This window comes from Xenopus tropicalis, chromosome 3 (assembly GCF_000004195.4).
Source record: "Xenopus tropicalis strain Nigerian chromosome 3, UCB_Xtro_10.0, whole genome shotgun sequence".
NCBI classification, from domain to species: Eukaryota; Metazoa; Chordata; class Amphibia; order Anura; family Pipidae; genus Xenopus; species Xenopus tropicalis.
This window is the reverse complement of record NC_030679.2, coordinates 112283910-112299572: the sequence shown is the minus strand read 5'-3', so window position 1 is coordinate 112299572 and position 15663 is coordinate 112283910. Positions and strand designations below refer to the sequence as shown.

Below are 15663 nucleotides of genomic sequence, written 5' to 3'. Positions count from 1 at the left end.
ATTTTAGTGACTGTAGGGAAAATGGCCTGTGCATTTGAAACATTAATGGCATATGGATCTCTTTTTCCCATCGAAACATTATTAATGAACCTTACGTATCCTTTTATATTGTAAAGTAACATTGATTAAACTATTCATACAGCAAGCTCTTGACATTTTGTTGTGAATTGACATGTTAAAGATCCTTTTACTCTTTATGTGCTTTGTCTATTATTGATATGATAAGGCACTGTAGTTAGAATGATACTTCACTTAAATTGCCACGGAATAGAGACATTTAAGGGCATATCACAGATCAAAGATACTAGACTGCAGTTGGCAACTTAACCATTGCCCTAGCTATGCTTTAAACCCCAGTGGGTGAGCTTTAGTGAATATACATTTTAGCACTTAAACTGCGTTTTCTTCTTAGGATTCCTTTTGCTTTGCATACAAATGAAATGAGGGTCTCCTCACTCAAAGAAATAACTAAGACTGCAGTTAGTTTTAGCGCTACCGAAATCCTGTGATTATTTATGTGAGCAGGAGTTTGACTCCCTTCAGCTGAACACTGAGGGGCTGATTCATCAAAGTACGAGTTCAAATCCCGAAATGGGTAAAATTTGGATTAGATACAATAATTTCTAATGATCACAAATATCACGAAAATGGTCACAATAATATCGTGCATAAAGATGGCAACAATTATACAGGCGGTAACACTGCTCAGACTTAGAATGGCTTGCTCATGTGTGATACTTTGTGTATCCAAAAGCAGATGTTTAGTACATCACACTAACCTTCTGTAGATTTCCTTCTCATTAGCTCAATTTGCCGTTGAGGTGAAAATCCAACTTTGTACTAAAGATAATTAGCAGCAGAAACCATATAGGAGAGTGTGTGCTCTTGCATCAGTAAATACACACTCCATAGACTTGAAAAGAATAGTTGGTTATAATGTTTTGATTTGAGGTGCAGACAGGACCCCCTCAAACCACAGATGCAAAGCAGTGTAGTTAAAATATCAATTAGTGTCAACATTAGGAAGCCAAGATTTCAGTGTTGCAGTTGCAGGTCTAGGAGAAACGTCCATGTTTGTTAAGATATAATATAGGATACAATACAGATCTGATTAGCGCAGCATGTTTTCTCACAACACCTGCATTTTTAGTCATAGAAAGTTACCTACTACATTAACTGGTCACCCATGTATTACATCTTCTTCCTTAAGTTCTGTTTGGTGAAGAACCCAAAGGTATTGCAAACATAACCATCATAATTTTAAATGCCAACAGAACAGCATAGGCCATGGAATTGGGGATATTTCTTAACGAGTGGAGTGCGTTTGTGGGATACCAGGAAGAGACAGTGACACTTTAATTCACCGCAAACCAACCTGTGTCTCCTTGTTGAAAGACAGCCCTCATGACATCTAAAAGCGTGTGCTGTGAGATTAACTTCAACAAAGGAGCGGCCACAGCATCTTCAACTTTCCTGTGATGGTTATTGGGAAAAAAATGCCAGCCCATCTATTTATAGTTGACTTTAATTGTCCCAAGATATTAAGAGCATCAAATACAAAGCATCTTGAGTTATACAAAACTTTAAATTATGGTACCTCTTGCTACCCAGTTCACAAACAACAAAATAGCAGGTCAAGACTAAGCCAAACCCATAAGGATCCAGGATCACATTTATCAACTTCAGAAAACCAGAAACTATTAGACAGTTTAACATGTTGTCATATTAATTAGTGCTACACCTGATATCTAAAGCATAACCTCAAATACTGAACATCTGGACTGGTATGTATCAGTCATACTCTACAAGCTGCTCCTAAGACGTGTATTCCTCTATTATTCTACAGTTCCATTTACAATTCCAGTTGAAAGTTTTAGATAAGGGATTTTCCACTGATGACTCTACACCATGTTGCCATATAACAGCTCATATCACTTAACAGCTTACGATTGTTGGCAAATGTTGAAGGGGGGGTTAGTTCAGCAACAGCTGGAGAACTAAACTAAAGATCTGAATTACTCTGTAAAGTTCAACGTAGTGTAAACGGAATATTAAATGTTCCAAGGGCACTGTCAGAAACAGGAGAAATTCTGGAAGGAATTTCAGGAAGTCTGTGACATGGTGACATTAATTCTATTGTGTATTACATTGTGATTGGTACAGGACGAACAATTCTTGGTTTTCAATACATCTATAACATACATTCCCCTTTGCTGCGTGACTCCTACATAGTGAGCATGTTTGCACTATGATTGTTCTGACATTCACATTAAATATTTATAGTCAATTATAGATACAAACACAAGTTTGTCTAAAGCAACAGTACTCGATGGATTTGGTAGAAACTGAGTTCGAAATTCCTATTTTCCATGTTCCTACTTCATTTTCAGTTACCACAACAGTCTTTTAGTGCCTTTTGTGTGTTCCAAAGATCCACACATTTCAAGTGATAGAAGTGCAAGTACCACTTGTTTTGCTAATGTAGATCAAGTGCAACTTCAAGGGGAAAGAAGGGGGACAGTTACAATGTAAACAAAATCATACAACGGATCATTTTCAGTACATGATTGCTTATAAGAAACATTTCCAGACGGAACCGTGGACAAGACATAGAAATTGTACCGCATGTGCCGGGTCTCTGAGCATTGATGGGATTAAAAACTATAGACCTCTATGTCTCCTATATGCTGCAGTTCACCAGTTGTAGCTTTTCCACAACAAGGCCTTTTTTTCCTACTTGGGATCACCAATTCCTCCATCATAACGCTTTTACATTTGGACAAATACTGTGTTACTATCTTCCTCCTATTGTTGTCCAACTTGGTGTTCGTGATGCAGTCATGCGCTAAGTGAAGTGCTATGTTGCAGCTCTACATTCGCCAACATTAAGTTTCAAAGCCCCCTGGAGATGAAGGTTCTTTAGTGCTTTAAATTCCAAGGGCATTGCATGTGGACCTGCTTGAGATGTGTATCCATATTTTAGACTGTCATAGTAATGATATTTTACAGGGTTCTGGTGGAGATCTCGGGGGAATGGCCAAAACCCATACAAGTAGATTCTGTTGCAGAAGCGGGTTGCCAGAGTGTACATTAAGATGCCGGTTGTTGGTCTTTTTATATGCACTTTATTAGTCAGCCAGTACCTATTGGGGGAAAAAAATGAAAAATGTATTACTACACATTGTGTGAACCACTGTAGTTTGGGTGAACACCAAAATTAGGCCTTGCCTGTGCTATATAAACTTAAATATGCCTAGCAACACAGGCTGAAAAGAGTTATGGCTGTTTATGGTCAAAAAGATAATGTATTTACAAGTAAAATCTTACAAACCAATACACTTTATTGAATTTACCTACCTACTACTAACAATACACAATATAAAATATAATTACAGGATATTTGCCCTGTACAAATCATGTATTATATATTATATAATTTTATTTTTTCTCAGCTTTCATTATAACACATTTACTGATAGTGTTCATCCAAACATGCCAATTGTGTCAAAAATTGCACTTTGGACACTGCACTGTATTTATACATCAGCCCTACAGTCTTTTATGATCAGGGGCGTTTTGGGGTTGCAGCTTCTGCTGCCATCACCCCCTTACTATCCCTACACTTATCCCTTTTGTGTTAGAGCAGTCTGGGGGTTGGAATGCATTTCTGATGAAAAAATATGGACATTTTACCAGAAGCAGCAGCCCCTGACAACGTACAACACCTGCCCTGTTCAGAATTTTACATGAATAAAAGACCTTTTTTTGTGATTTAAGGTTCTGCTGACATTGCAAAAGCACATTTTCCACCTTCTGGCTTTGCTGTTTGCTATGGTGACTGGGAAAAGGACTGGAGAGAGGGAAGTAAGGGGGGAAGAGAGAGAGAAAAGAAATTAACAACTTCTAGTCATAGCATAGAACTAAAATATATACTGGCACAGCACTAACCTTTAGATGATATATGGAAAATACACTTTTCATTCAATCCCATTACAAATACTTTCTATAAATAAAATAGCAACCTTATGTATAAACAAAGAAAAAATGCTAAACACCATACAGACGGCAAAGAACCGAAATAAAAAAAAAAGCCTATCAAATGCTTTTATATAAACCTCTCAACATGGGTGAGTTTGGGATGACTGCTAGGATTCAGGCATGCAGAAAAAAGAAGCCCACAATGAAAGGCAACGTCATTTGCTGAAAATGAGCACCACAGTGGCAAAACGCCTTCTTGCATTTCTATATACTTATATTGAGCTGCATAATAAAGATTTTATTGCTAGGCATTCCAGACTCTATTGTTCTCCAAGGACAAACTGGTTAGAATATTATACAGAAAATGCTTCTTTAAAATAAATAAATAAATAAATACTGCAAAGAGTTTCTCCCCATGTCTGCATGGGCTTTTCTACAGGTGTTCCGCTTGGTCTGTTCTGGTTGGTGTTGGTTTGTGCCCTTCTGAGCTGTCAGCGCCATTTCCAGAAATCTTGTTGCAACATAATTGTACATATTCAGGCAAAATGGTTTCAATAAAAATGAACATGGATCTATTAAGTAGTTTTCAGTAATGGTATTGCATGCCGATATTTTCAACAAAATGCACAGCATTCATTTTCATATTTTCCCTTTTTTAATGTAAATAGGAACTTGTTCTTGTATTTTTGTATTACTATGTGTCTAGTTTTAGGGCAGAAACCAATAATTATGCTAGTACAGAATGTGTTTTGTTGTCTACTTTCTTATTACTACTCATCCATTTGATTCCAACAGAGTGAAAAAGGAACAATGCCAACTAAATAACAATAATAAATTCAAGGTTATAGAATATGTGTGGAGAATACTAGCAGGATACTGCGCTCTACACAAGGGAATGCATAGGAACAACTGCAAAAGGCTACAACCTGTACCTGTTAATCCAAAATGCAAAAAGGAAGATCTCCCTTCCTTCCAACATTCCCCTTTACATGGTACAAGAAGAGAGAAATATTTCTGTTAAATGTCTACCTTATGTGGGGCTACAAAAATGTCAGCCCCGCATTCACAATCTTTATAAATTGTACCTTTTTAATGGGGCACAACAGAGGGAATGTGTCTCTTCTTGATATATCTATAATTAAAAGAAAATAATACTTTTTCAGATATATACAACTTGGAGCTCAGATCTATAATCCCTTCAAACAAGCATACACTTACTGGGCAATCACCCCCTAAATACACAATATATTACATTAGACACATTCTTTATCATGTAACCAGATAATAGGTTAACTCTTAAAGATACTTTGTAAGTGAAGACCTTGCCTCTTTTTATTTTACATTTCTCTTTCTGTGTTTCCTGGTCACCATAGAGACTACAATGAGGGAAATGAAAACAGAAATAATGAATTTTGCATATTCAAGTTAGAATGTTAGTGCCTGAATGCACACGCATTTACTGATCTTCATTAGGGCATAAAGCTTGTCCAAAAATCTGTTAATGTAATTTCTTGTGATGTATTTATAAAAACCAGACAGGAGAGATATTAAAGAGAGTACATAAAGCTGTAACATTATAGTGCTGCTTTGTATCAACACAAATACTGTAAATATAACAGGGAAAAATTAATGCAGGGTGTATACTAGCACTTTTTTTTAATGAGTTTTACATGTGGTGCAAATATATACTGTACACATTAATATACAAACATGGCATAAACACCAGCTTTCACTACTTTTTAGGGCTCTGGCACACGGGGAAGATTAGTCGCCCGCGAACAGGGAGTTAATCGCGGGCGACTAATCTTCCCCGTGTGCCAGAGCCCTTAAAAGCACTCTATAAGTTCCACTGCCTGGCAGTCTATGCTTCCCTCTGATCAACACATTTAGTTAGTTCTTATCTTCATTGCCTGCCAAGTGACCCACAGTAATCACAGGATCATTAACACATAAATTGCCTTGCAATAAGACACCCAACGCCTATTGGGTACAATAGCTAAAGAGGCTGAGGCACAGTTACTGAAAAAATAATGGAAGAAAAGCATCTCTCTCTCTCTCAGACCTGGAGCTGGGTAGGAGCTGCTGCTGCTGAAAGGGCAAAAGGAACCACAAAAGAAGTGTTGAAAAAGTGACACTGATATTTGTGTTGGATTTTTTTTTTGCTGTATTATTGATTCATGTCTGTCCAAAGGGGAAAATTCCCAATTGTTGAAGACTACAAGTTGCTAATGACTACTTTGAGTTCCGATGAATGACAAAGTAAGTTTTGCTACAAGAAACCTTAAAACTGATCGGTTGTGAATAAAACATAGGTGAAGTCCTGTTCTTTTTTACTGATGTGCTGTTCCTGCAACCATACAAGTGATGCCCCTTCAACACATATAGCCATAGTTCCAAGAATACCTAGGACCATATGTAAAGGAGGTGAAATATATATATAGTTAGTCAAAATTAAGTTTGTTCAGCAGGTGACACCAACCCATAGGACTCTGGCACACGGGGAGACTAGTCGCCCGCAATAAATCTTGCTTGTCGTGGGCGACTAATCTCCCCGATATGCCATCCCATCAGCGAGAATGTAAATCGGCGGTGGGATGGCACACGCGGCGCCGCAATTGCCTTGAGAGGAAACTGAGAGGCTGACGTTTAGATGAGTCAGACCAAGTGGGAGACTGCAGCCTGTTAGGACTAAGTAGAAGACAGGAGAGTTTGTGCTAGCTTGCCTCAGAGGTAAGAGGGAGTTAGGGGAGTCAGAAAGGGCAAAAAGGAGAAAAATTGCCAACGCATGGTTTGTCTTAGATAATAATTTTGACAAAAATTAGGTGTTAGATGAAGAATAAGAAGATAAGCCATTAATTAGAAAACACTTTTAACAATAACTTCCCAATCATGAGTTTATTAATTGATTCAAGTGATTTGTGCTAACTAAATAAGAAAAGTGCAATTAATTTGAAAGTACTGGATTTTTCAATACTGTAACTTAAAAAAGCCCTTTTCTAAAAAACTATTTAATTCAACCAAGTGGAAGTGCTATAGTTTTTTATTCTCACAATTTCTCATCAAAAACCATCAATTGGTGACTGAATGAATTAGATAAAAAAATATGCAGGTGTTTGTAGAGTGACAGTTTTTTATAATCTCACTTAATAAGACCTTTAGAAATCATCATTTCACCTCTTGTATCGGTTATTAATTGCTTTCTATGTTACTCTGTATGTCCAATGTATGAAACCCACTTATTGTACAGCGCTGCAGAATATGTTGGCGCTTTATAAATAAATGTTAATAATAATAATAATAATCCAACCAAATACATGTGCTATTCCTTCAAAACCATTAATTAGAAAAGTGCTAGTGCCACAAATTCAAATATCACCATAAATGTGTGGTTTTCTTATTAAAAAGTAAAAAATAAATAAAATACTATTGAATCAATGACTTAACAAACTATCAGCCAAATTATTGATTGATAATTCACCTTATTAGGTATTATAGAGAGAAAAGGAAGATTCAAGAGGTGTGGAGATATCCCAATTGTATTTAACTATCTCAGTATTTACTGATTGATTAAAGCAAAGATAAGGCAGATATCAAGTAGCTGCGGTCTCAATGTTTACCTTGCCTAATACTTATTAGAGGACTAAATTATCCTATAAAACCTCAAACCTTAAGGATCTTGGAGGGAAAACAGTGTTAAGATAAATGTTAAGGAGAAAGAGTTTTAAAAATCACAATTAGAAAACACAGTCAGCTTAAGCTGCACCTTTTTTCAGTTAAGCCACCCAGCAGCCACCCACACAACCTCAAGTATCAATTTCGCATTCCAGTAGTAAAAAATGTTCATATATTAAAATCAAAAAGACTATCAAAAGTAAAAAAATCTACTCCACAGTGCCTTATTAATTAAATGTTAGTACCCCACAAAATATGTAAGCTCACGTGCCATGTCATTATACATAGTCCTATAGTGCCTATTACTGAGCGCTGGCACAAGGGTCTTACTAGCAGCTGGCCAGCGCCACAGCGTGGGGTTAGACTGAGCAATGGCAATTTCTTTTTGTGTTTCGTAGTTGGAAAGGCAGCCTTAGCCTCAACAAGCATTGAGTGTTTAGGGCAGGACCCCGATTGAGCACCAGTTAGAAACTGAAGCATTTGGGTGTAGGCTAGTGCGAACCTAAGGGTACTGCAGTGAGGCATTCTGTAAGTGCACTGTAGTATTAGACATGACAGAGCAGGTTTAGGCTAGGAGTCCCACTTAATTGCTAAAAAAGTAATTCTCACCCCAACTGGCCTTCATACTGAGTACCCCCCAACCACTGCTTTAGACCTCACAGCACTGACAGTCTTGGGGACACTTTGGATACACTGCCATAGGACAGTGCTTACTGCTGGGAAGATATTATGTTGGAGGGACATGCAGTAGATAACCAAATGTATTCTTTTAGGGGCACAATGTTTGAAAGGCACACAAAGTGTTACATTTAGGGGCACATTTACTAACCCACAAACGGGTCGAAATGAGTCCGATTGCGTTTTTTTCGTAATGATCGGTATTTTGCGATTTTTTCGTATTTGTTGCGATTTTTTCGGCTTCTTTACGAATTTTTCGTTACCAATACGATTTTTACGTAAAAACGCGAGTTTTTCGTAGCCATTACGAAAGTTGCGTAAAATCTGGCGATTTTTCGTAGCGTTAAAACTTGCGCAAAAAGTTGCGCTTTTTTCGTAGCGTTAAAACTTACGCGAAACTTTGCACCATTTAAGTTTTAACACTACGAAAAAGGCGCAACTTTTCGCGTAAGTTTTAACGCTACGAAAAAAGCGCAACTTTTTACGCAACTTTCGTAATGGCTACGAAAAACTCGCGTTTTTACGCAAAAATCGTTTTGGTAACGAAAAATTTGTAAAGAAGCCGAAAAAATCGCAACAAATACGAAAAAGTCGCAAAATGTTCATTTTCAAGTCGGAACTTTTCCAATTCGGGTCGGATTCGTGGGTTAGTAAATCAGCCCCTTAGTCTTTAGTCTGATATAATACTAGAGACACAAGCATAAAACTAGAGGCCTAGAAGACTGGAAGACTGGTGTGAAAACTACTGATGGTTCCCTCATGGTACTAGAGATTGATCTGACGTGTGTAAGGGCTCTGGCACACGAGATTAGTCGCCCGTGACAGGGTAGATTTGTCGCGGGCGACTAATCTCCCCGTGTGCCAGAGCCCCTAAGCTGTGATGGTGATGTTAGCTATGGACTGTGAACTATTGGCTGTATGTGTGTATGTGTGGCCCTTGTAATTGGCATAGGTATGATAAATGATTTTCTGCATTTACTTGTCTGGGGAAGCTATATTCTCATAACCTTAGATTGTAAGTTCCACTGGGACTGATGTATCATTTCTGCAAGGTGCTGTATAAATGTGTCTGCGCTATATAAATACCAGGAAATAACCTAGTATGAGCCCATTACATGCTTGGTCCTATACATATCTTTTGGGTTTCATGTATGGTTTTAGGCAAAGGGACATCTCATATACATAGGGACAATTTTTAATTCCAGCTAGTATTTCTTTCAAATATGGTTTATTGTTAAAAAGCAACAAATGATTATTTTGCAAAGGAGAGGGACACAATAATAGGTGGGTTTTGAAGTAACACCAACATGGGACTTGGTAAGTTATCCCTACAAAGTGAATTACAGTATACATTGTGAAAGGATTAAAAATCCTATTAGCAAAGTGTAATTAAGGAAAGATCCTGGAGAAAATGCCTAACACCTTCACATGGTGTTTCAGATACTTATCTTTTCCTCCATAATGAGAGAAGAATTACATGCGGGCAGGAACGGCCTCGTGCTTTGGTGGAATGTCAGGCTGTTCTGTTTCATTACAGGTACAATCTAAACTACAAACACTCTGAGAATCCTTGTGAGCAGGTGCTCAGGTAGATAAGCCGGTCACAGCTCTTAGCAAGAAAATGATCCAGCCAGAAGCGCCTCCGATCAGAATGAGGCCACTATATGTGTTCCAGAGATGTGTTAAGTAAATAATTGACTGTGGCAGCACAGAGCAGAATGCAGCTGCTACAGAATATGCTTAATTCAATTACACCTTATAAAAGATTGTGGTGCCTTAAAAGAAATAACACTACAGGCAGATATTCTACCCAGGGACCCATGCCACGTCTCAGTGAAAATCTCTCTGCAATGCCCATAGTACGATGCCAATGTATAATGAATCTCTTTTTGTTGGGAGTAATTAGGAGGAAGCATTACATTGAGACTAGAGAAGATTTGCTTATTGAGCTTGCACTTTGCATGCAATACCTGGCTCTGTTTCTGTTATACCCTACATAAGCAGGGTAAGATACCTTAAAGGAGAAGGAAAGTCATTTTGGCATTTTACTGCCAATAGATTTGCCACATTAGTGCCACCAAGAATGCTTTATTTATTTTGCAGAACCCTTTATCATACTTGAGTAAAGAGCCCTAGAACTTTCTCTGTTTAAGATTGCAGCTGCCATTTTAAGTAGCTTCCTGCTTGCAGCTTTAACCATTGGTAGCTCAAATTACACATTCCTAATGGTGGGGGGAGTGAGTTTTATGAATTCTTATGGGAGGGGGGAGCAGGAGAGAGCAGAGAGCTGCACAGATTCCGCTAGGAACAAAGGATTTTTCTGAGAGAGTAGGTCAGATACCCTAAGAACATGTTTACAAAAAAGGAGACAAGTAATCCTGTGTGCAATGTAACCCCTGTAATGCATTGGTTCTATGATTCCTACAGCTATTAGAAATCACCTGCGGAACATGCTTCCATATAGTCACGTAATCTCAAGTGGACTACTAATATATTTAATAAATTTGAGTAGGGGTGCATTATTTATTGTAATCTACAGAATTTGTATGTGCAGTATCTCATTTTGGGAGCCTATGCTCCTATGAAGCCTTTGCTCCAAGTTCTGCTTCCAATGCTGTCTACTGTTTCCTTCCTTTCTTTTATCCTTCTTTCCTTCCTATCTCCCATCAGTGGTGGAATTAATGGTCATATTAGATGCACTGCAAGGTTACAAAGAGCAGAGCAAAAGGTTAGGGTGCAGGTGGGTCCAGTTGGGGGAGGTAGTGAGACTGGGACTAGAGGGGGAGCAAGTGGTTCCACAGGGAGACGGAGCAGGACCAGACAAGAAGCAAGTGAGTGCCTTGTATTCAGTGTAGGGGTAGTTACTTCTGAGGGGACTGGGAGAAAAGAATGGCAGCAAGTGCTGTCTGTGTTTTTAAGTTATAAATGTGGTTCTGGAGTCAGAACACAACATTTTTATAGTATAATAAATGATTCCCTCCTGAGGCTTAAGGCAGAAAGCTATATAAAGGTCATGAAACTCCAGGGTACCTTCTAACTTCCTTATATTTTACAACAGGGGGTGCATTACGTGCCTAAATGACATCACTAAACACTGATTATTACTGATGTCACTAAGCACCAGTTATAAGGATATAATTTCCAGGATATTAATGGCTTTTGTATATTATAAGGACATCATGTACAGACAGTTTGGGCCATTGTAAAATAGCCACACTATATATGACTGCATTGCTCACAAGGCAAGGCTCGCTGCAGAGCAGGGTGGTGGCTCCCTCAGCACAAAGTACAGACAAAACGCAAAAGGAAAACTAAGTCCTAAAATGTATTTCTTATCTTAGGTGCTGGAGAGTCCATTGGTTTACCTCCATTTGTACCATGCTTCAGAAATGCAATTTTTAAATGATTAACCATTACAGATCTCTATCCTTTTCACTGGCAAAATAGTATTTTAATATTAATACAGCTTACTTCTTGCATCATTTGACATCTCAAAATATGATAACACCGATTCAATAACAGCAAATTTCTCATGCATGGAAAAAGTATAAATATATGTATGCATATATATTTTGTTACTACCGCTTTTGCCTTTTTATTATTTATCACTCTGCTAATCTGTGCTGTGCATGCCTGCCTGCATTTTCAGTATCTGACATATTTTTATTCTATCTAGCTGAGCCATGGCAGGTGCTGGATAATATCCAGATTTGTATTTTTAGCACCCTGCCATTAGGACAAATGTGCTTTTTCTTCGATGCCTTATTCATCTTGCCAATGAAAAGCCTGAGAGACTCTGTGGCCCAATTATTAAAAGCGCAAAACATTAGCAGCATACAGTATAGTAGCAGCTAAACAGAAAACTCTCTGGAGCAAGTCCAGTATGAATACTATTAGATAAGGGGGCCTGCAGGATACGGCACAAGGCCACGTTAGAAGCAGGCTTGTTTAAAGAGCCTATTACAGTAGAACAATTCAATAGAAGCAGGAAAAGCAGTTACTGAAAAGCTTCATATATCCTTAAGGCTTCCAGAATAAATTGCCTTACCTCTATAGCGAGATATGACCTTAAGCTAATGCTTCGTATGACTTGTATAGTCTCCTGTTGCGAGATACACTCAGTTACACTGGGCAAGAAAAGCACAGAAATCAAACAATGCCTGGCCTGTAGTGCTCACATTAAAGCCAGTTCTTTCTAGATTGTACTCAAACTCCTGGGCATTATTTGGCAAACTATATATTTTAAGCTATTTATGTGGCCTATTCAGAAAATTGGAACACACATAGCAGCATGCCTTTGCTTGCATTCATCTTTGTAACAAAAATCTTGCTTCCTTGCCGTTATGCCTCATTATCAAACATGGAAACCGTGACCAAGGCAGGAGTTAGGCAAGGCGGGACACAGAGTAGTGAGGAAACAAGAGTGAAAAGCCTAATAATGTAAGTCATGTTGCTAAAAATGATAGATGAGCAAAGCACTTGCAGGTTTATGTATTGAAACAATGGATAAAATTATGTTTCCCCTGCAGTCCTGCCGTGTAACAACTGAAATGTTCCAAATGCCTGTTTCTCTTGCAAGTTAAACCCTGAAAGTTTTGCAAGTACTGATAAGAAAGTAACATTGGGGAAAAAATCACACATGGTGGTGTAATGCAGAATTCCCACTACTGTCCATGGGTCACTTTCCACTGACATTAATGGAAAGTGCTACAGGTCTCTCTACCCATTCCGTAATGTATTTTTGGGTGATAATTACAGGTGAAGGGCTATTTGCAGAGCTTTTATGTTGAGGTCAGTAGGAAGGGAATCACAAGCAGAAGAGATGGAACTATTCAATGTGTTATTGACTTTATATATTCTGTTTCATTATTCAACTTTAGTAGCAGTGTCTGTGTGCTAGACAATGCACATTGGCCCATCTATCAGATGCGTTTCGGGACACAACATCTTTTGCAGGTTGTGGATTAATGGTGGTGTGCTGAACTCTTACCAAGCACCAAACTGCCCAGGTGGCTGTCTATAGTCATGCAGGTTGACTGTTTAATTTAATTTCCAGCTTCAATGAATTATTGAAGGTCTCTGTTTTGGAACTACATATACACATAAACCTGAAGCTGACACCATAAATACAGCTTTTGGCAATGCACCCCCCTCCTTCTTATTAGTACGTCATCTTGCACAAGGTTCAGAGTGCAGACCAAAGGAAGAAGTGCCCTTAGTTCTCTTACTTTTCTTGGGTGCTTCTCTGCCAGATGAAAAATGCCAGAGGAGCCATATAAATTCAAAGTATTCCAAAACAAAAGGAAAGAAAATCAGGGAACCAATGCATTTTTAGCCACCAAGCCCAATGCACAAAACCCCCTTGTCCCCTGTACTGATTTCCAAGGGCTATTGGGAGTCCATTTGGTGTAGCTTGGGAGGGGGATGCAATAAAATTGTGGCAGTGTCTGAAGAGTGGGGACAGATGGGAATTAGATCACCAGGATCTAGAGTTTTCTCAACTCAGTTACTCAAGTAAACATTGGTATTTGCAGATACCTCTGTCAGTTTGTTTTTTCAAATGGGTGTGGCCTGTGTGTAGATTGATATGAGTGTCAAAAACAACATGGTAACTGCTGGTTTGCCATATGGTTTTAAAATGAATAATTGTCCAAATTCTTTCTCCCCACACGCAATATACGTCGGGGAATAAGAATTCAGACAGCTGCTGAGCAGCACTGAGCACTGGCACTCCATACAGGAGAATGGTGTTTGACACTTCAAAGCAGTGGGATGCATTTTGATGAATCAGCTTTAATAAATGTGTCAATTTGTCAAATCTGAAAAGTTTTTGTAAATGGGGCAGAATTCTGAATTACTGGGAACACTTCAGGATTCCCCTCTTCGATATTTGTTATATCTGCCCCCAAGTTTTTGTCACCTGGAGTCTTTTTAGTGTGGAAGGGATTCAGCTTTTTGCCAGAGAGAATGTCTAAATGGCTGAATGAGCTGTTTGTTATTGTTTTAGGAGGGTTATCACTAGTACCCAAGCGAGGAAAAATTACTTTTCATAACTTTGCTTTCTCATACCATTTGGATTCTTTCCAGTTTTATAACATACTGAGGTTTGGACATTTTCCTAAATACGTTGAGCAAAAATGCATTATGTTTAAAATACTAGGCAATTATAGTACTGAGAGTAATTTTGGGAAATAAATGCAACTAATAAATGAGGAAATGGGAGGGAGGGAATCGCCTGGTGCTGAAGCCTGAAATCCTATTGCATAAGCACCATTTATCTCTGTTTATTTTATATACTGTATTCAATTGTCGGGCAATAGTTTTAGATTCTTGGTAACATTGTCACCATTATTGTTATTGTTAACAGCTATTATATAAGCTCAGGTTTATAGTTGCTTTTCTTTTCAAGTCCCATTACTTGACCTCTTCTCTTTTCCTTCTCCTTCTTTAACCCTTTCTAACACCTGACTTGAACCCACCCCCTACCCTACAGACAAATCATTTGAGCAGTTATAAAGAACTAGATTACTTGAGAACTAGAATATAAAATATGCATAAACTTATTCTTGATGGGAAAATGTCAACAACATAACAGTTTTGCACGACCTGGAAAAAATGAAAAAAGATTCATGTTTCTGTAGTGTGTGCCAGTTTGCAGTATATGTAATAAAGTTTCCTACTAAAAAATGTATTTCTGTGTCAGATAATGTTCCACCTTCAAGAAAGTTTATTTTTTTAATGTGTTATGTGCAATTAAAATTCAAAGTGAAAGAACTGCTAATTTTGTTCATATCTATGGCAACTTTTTTCCATTTATTTTGATTACATTTCTGCAAATGCGTCAGGAAAGAATTCAAGAAGAGCAGCACTGTGATTTCTAGTGGAGCACTATGAACTGATATGGTGTCCCTCACTATTACTAATAATGGAGGAAAATATTATGTAAAAAAGTTCTAGATAGTTTGTGTGTTTTATTTAATACAATTAAACACCACCAAGGGTTATAATCAAAGAGTGATATTGCCAGTGCTTGAATTGGAGCGAAAAAAGAAGAGGGATGCTATGTGCGCTGCATATAGCACAGCATGACAAAAACAAGCCCCTCCTACAATTAAAGCCACACCTACTGTAAGCCTCAGCAGCCAACATTTTCGGGTTTCACCCATTTTGAAGCAATTCCATTTTGCAATTTTTATCTACTAAACAGTTTACATGTAGGAACCCCAAAATATAAATAGTGGATATGAATTTTCTTGACTGGCGATTCAGTTCAGTAAACTGCCTGTGTATTGTCCGTTGTAAACAGCACAACCACAGCATGTTCTATATTACCCC

The 15663-nt window shown here is 38.1% G+C and overlaps 1 protein-coding gene across 1 annotated transcript in view; it reads right to left on the bottom strand.

The window, feature by feature from the left end:
* Nucleotides 1-1509: 1509 nt before the first annotated feature.
* st8sia2 (ST8 alpha-N-acetyl-neuraminide alpha-2,8-sialyltransferase 2) overlaps nucleotides 1510-15663 on the bottom strand; it is an 80590-nt gene continuing 66436 nt past the window's right edge. The window contains 1 exon segment of the mRNA NM_001078870.1: nucleotides 1510-3143. Within this exon segment, the coding sequence (NP_001072338.1) occupies nucleotides 2858-3143 (286 nt within the window). The 3' untranslated portion in view covers nucleotides 1510-2857.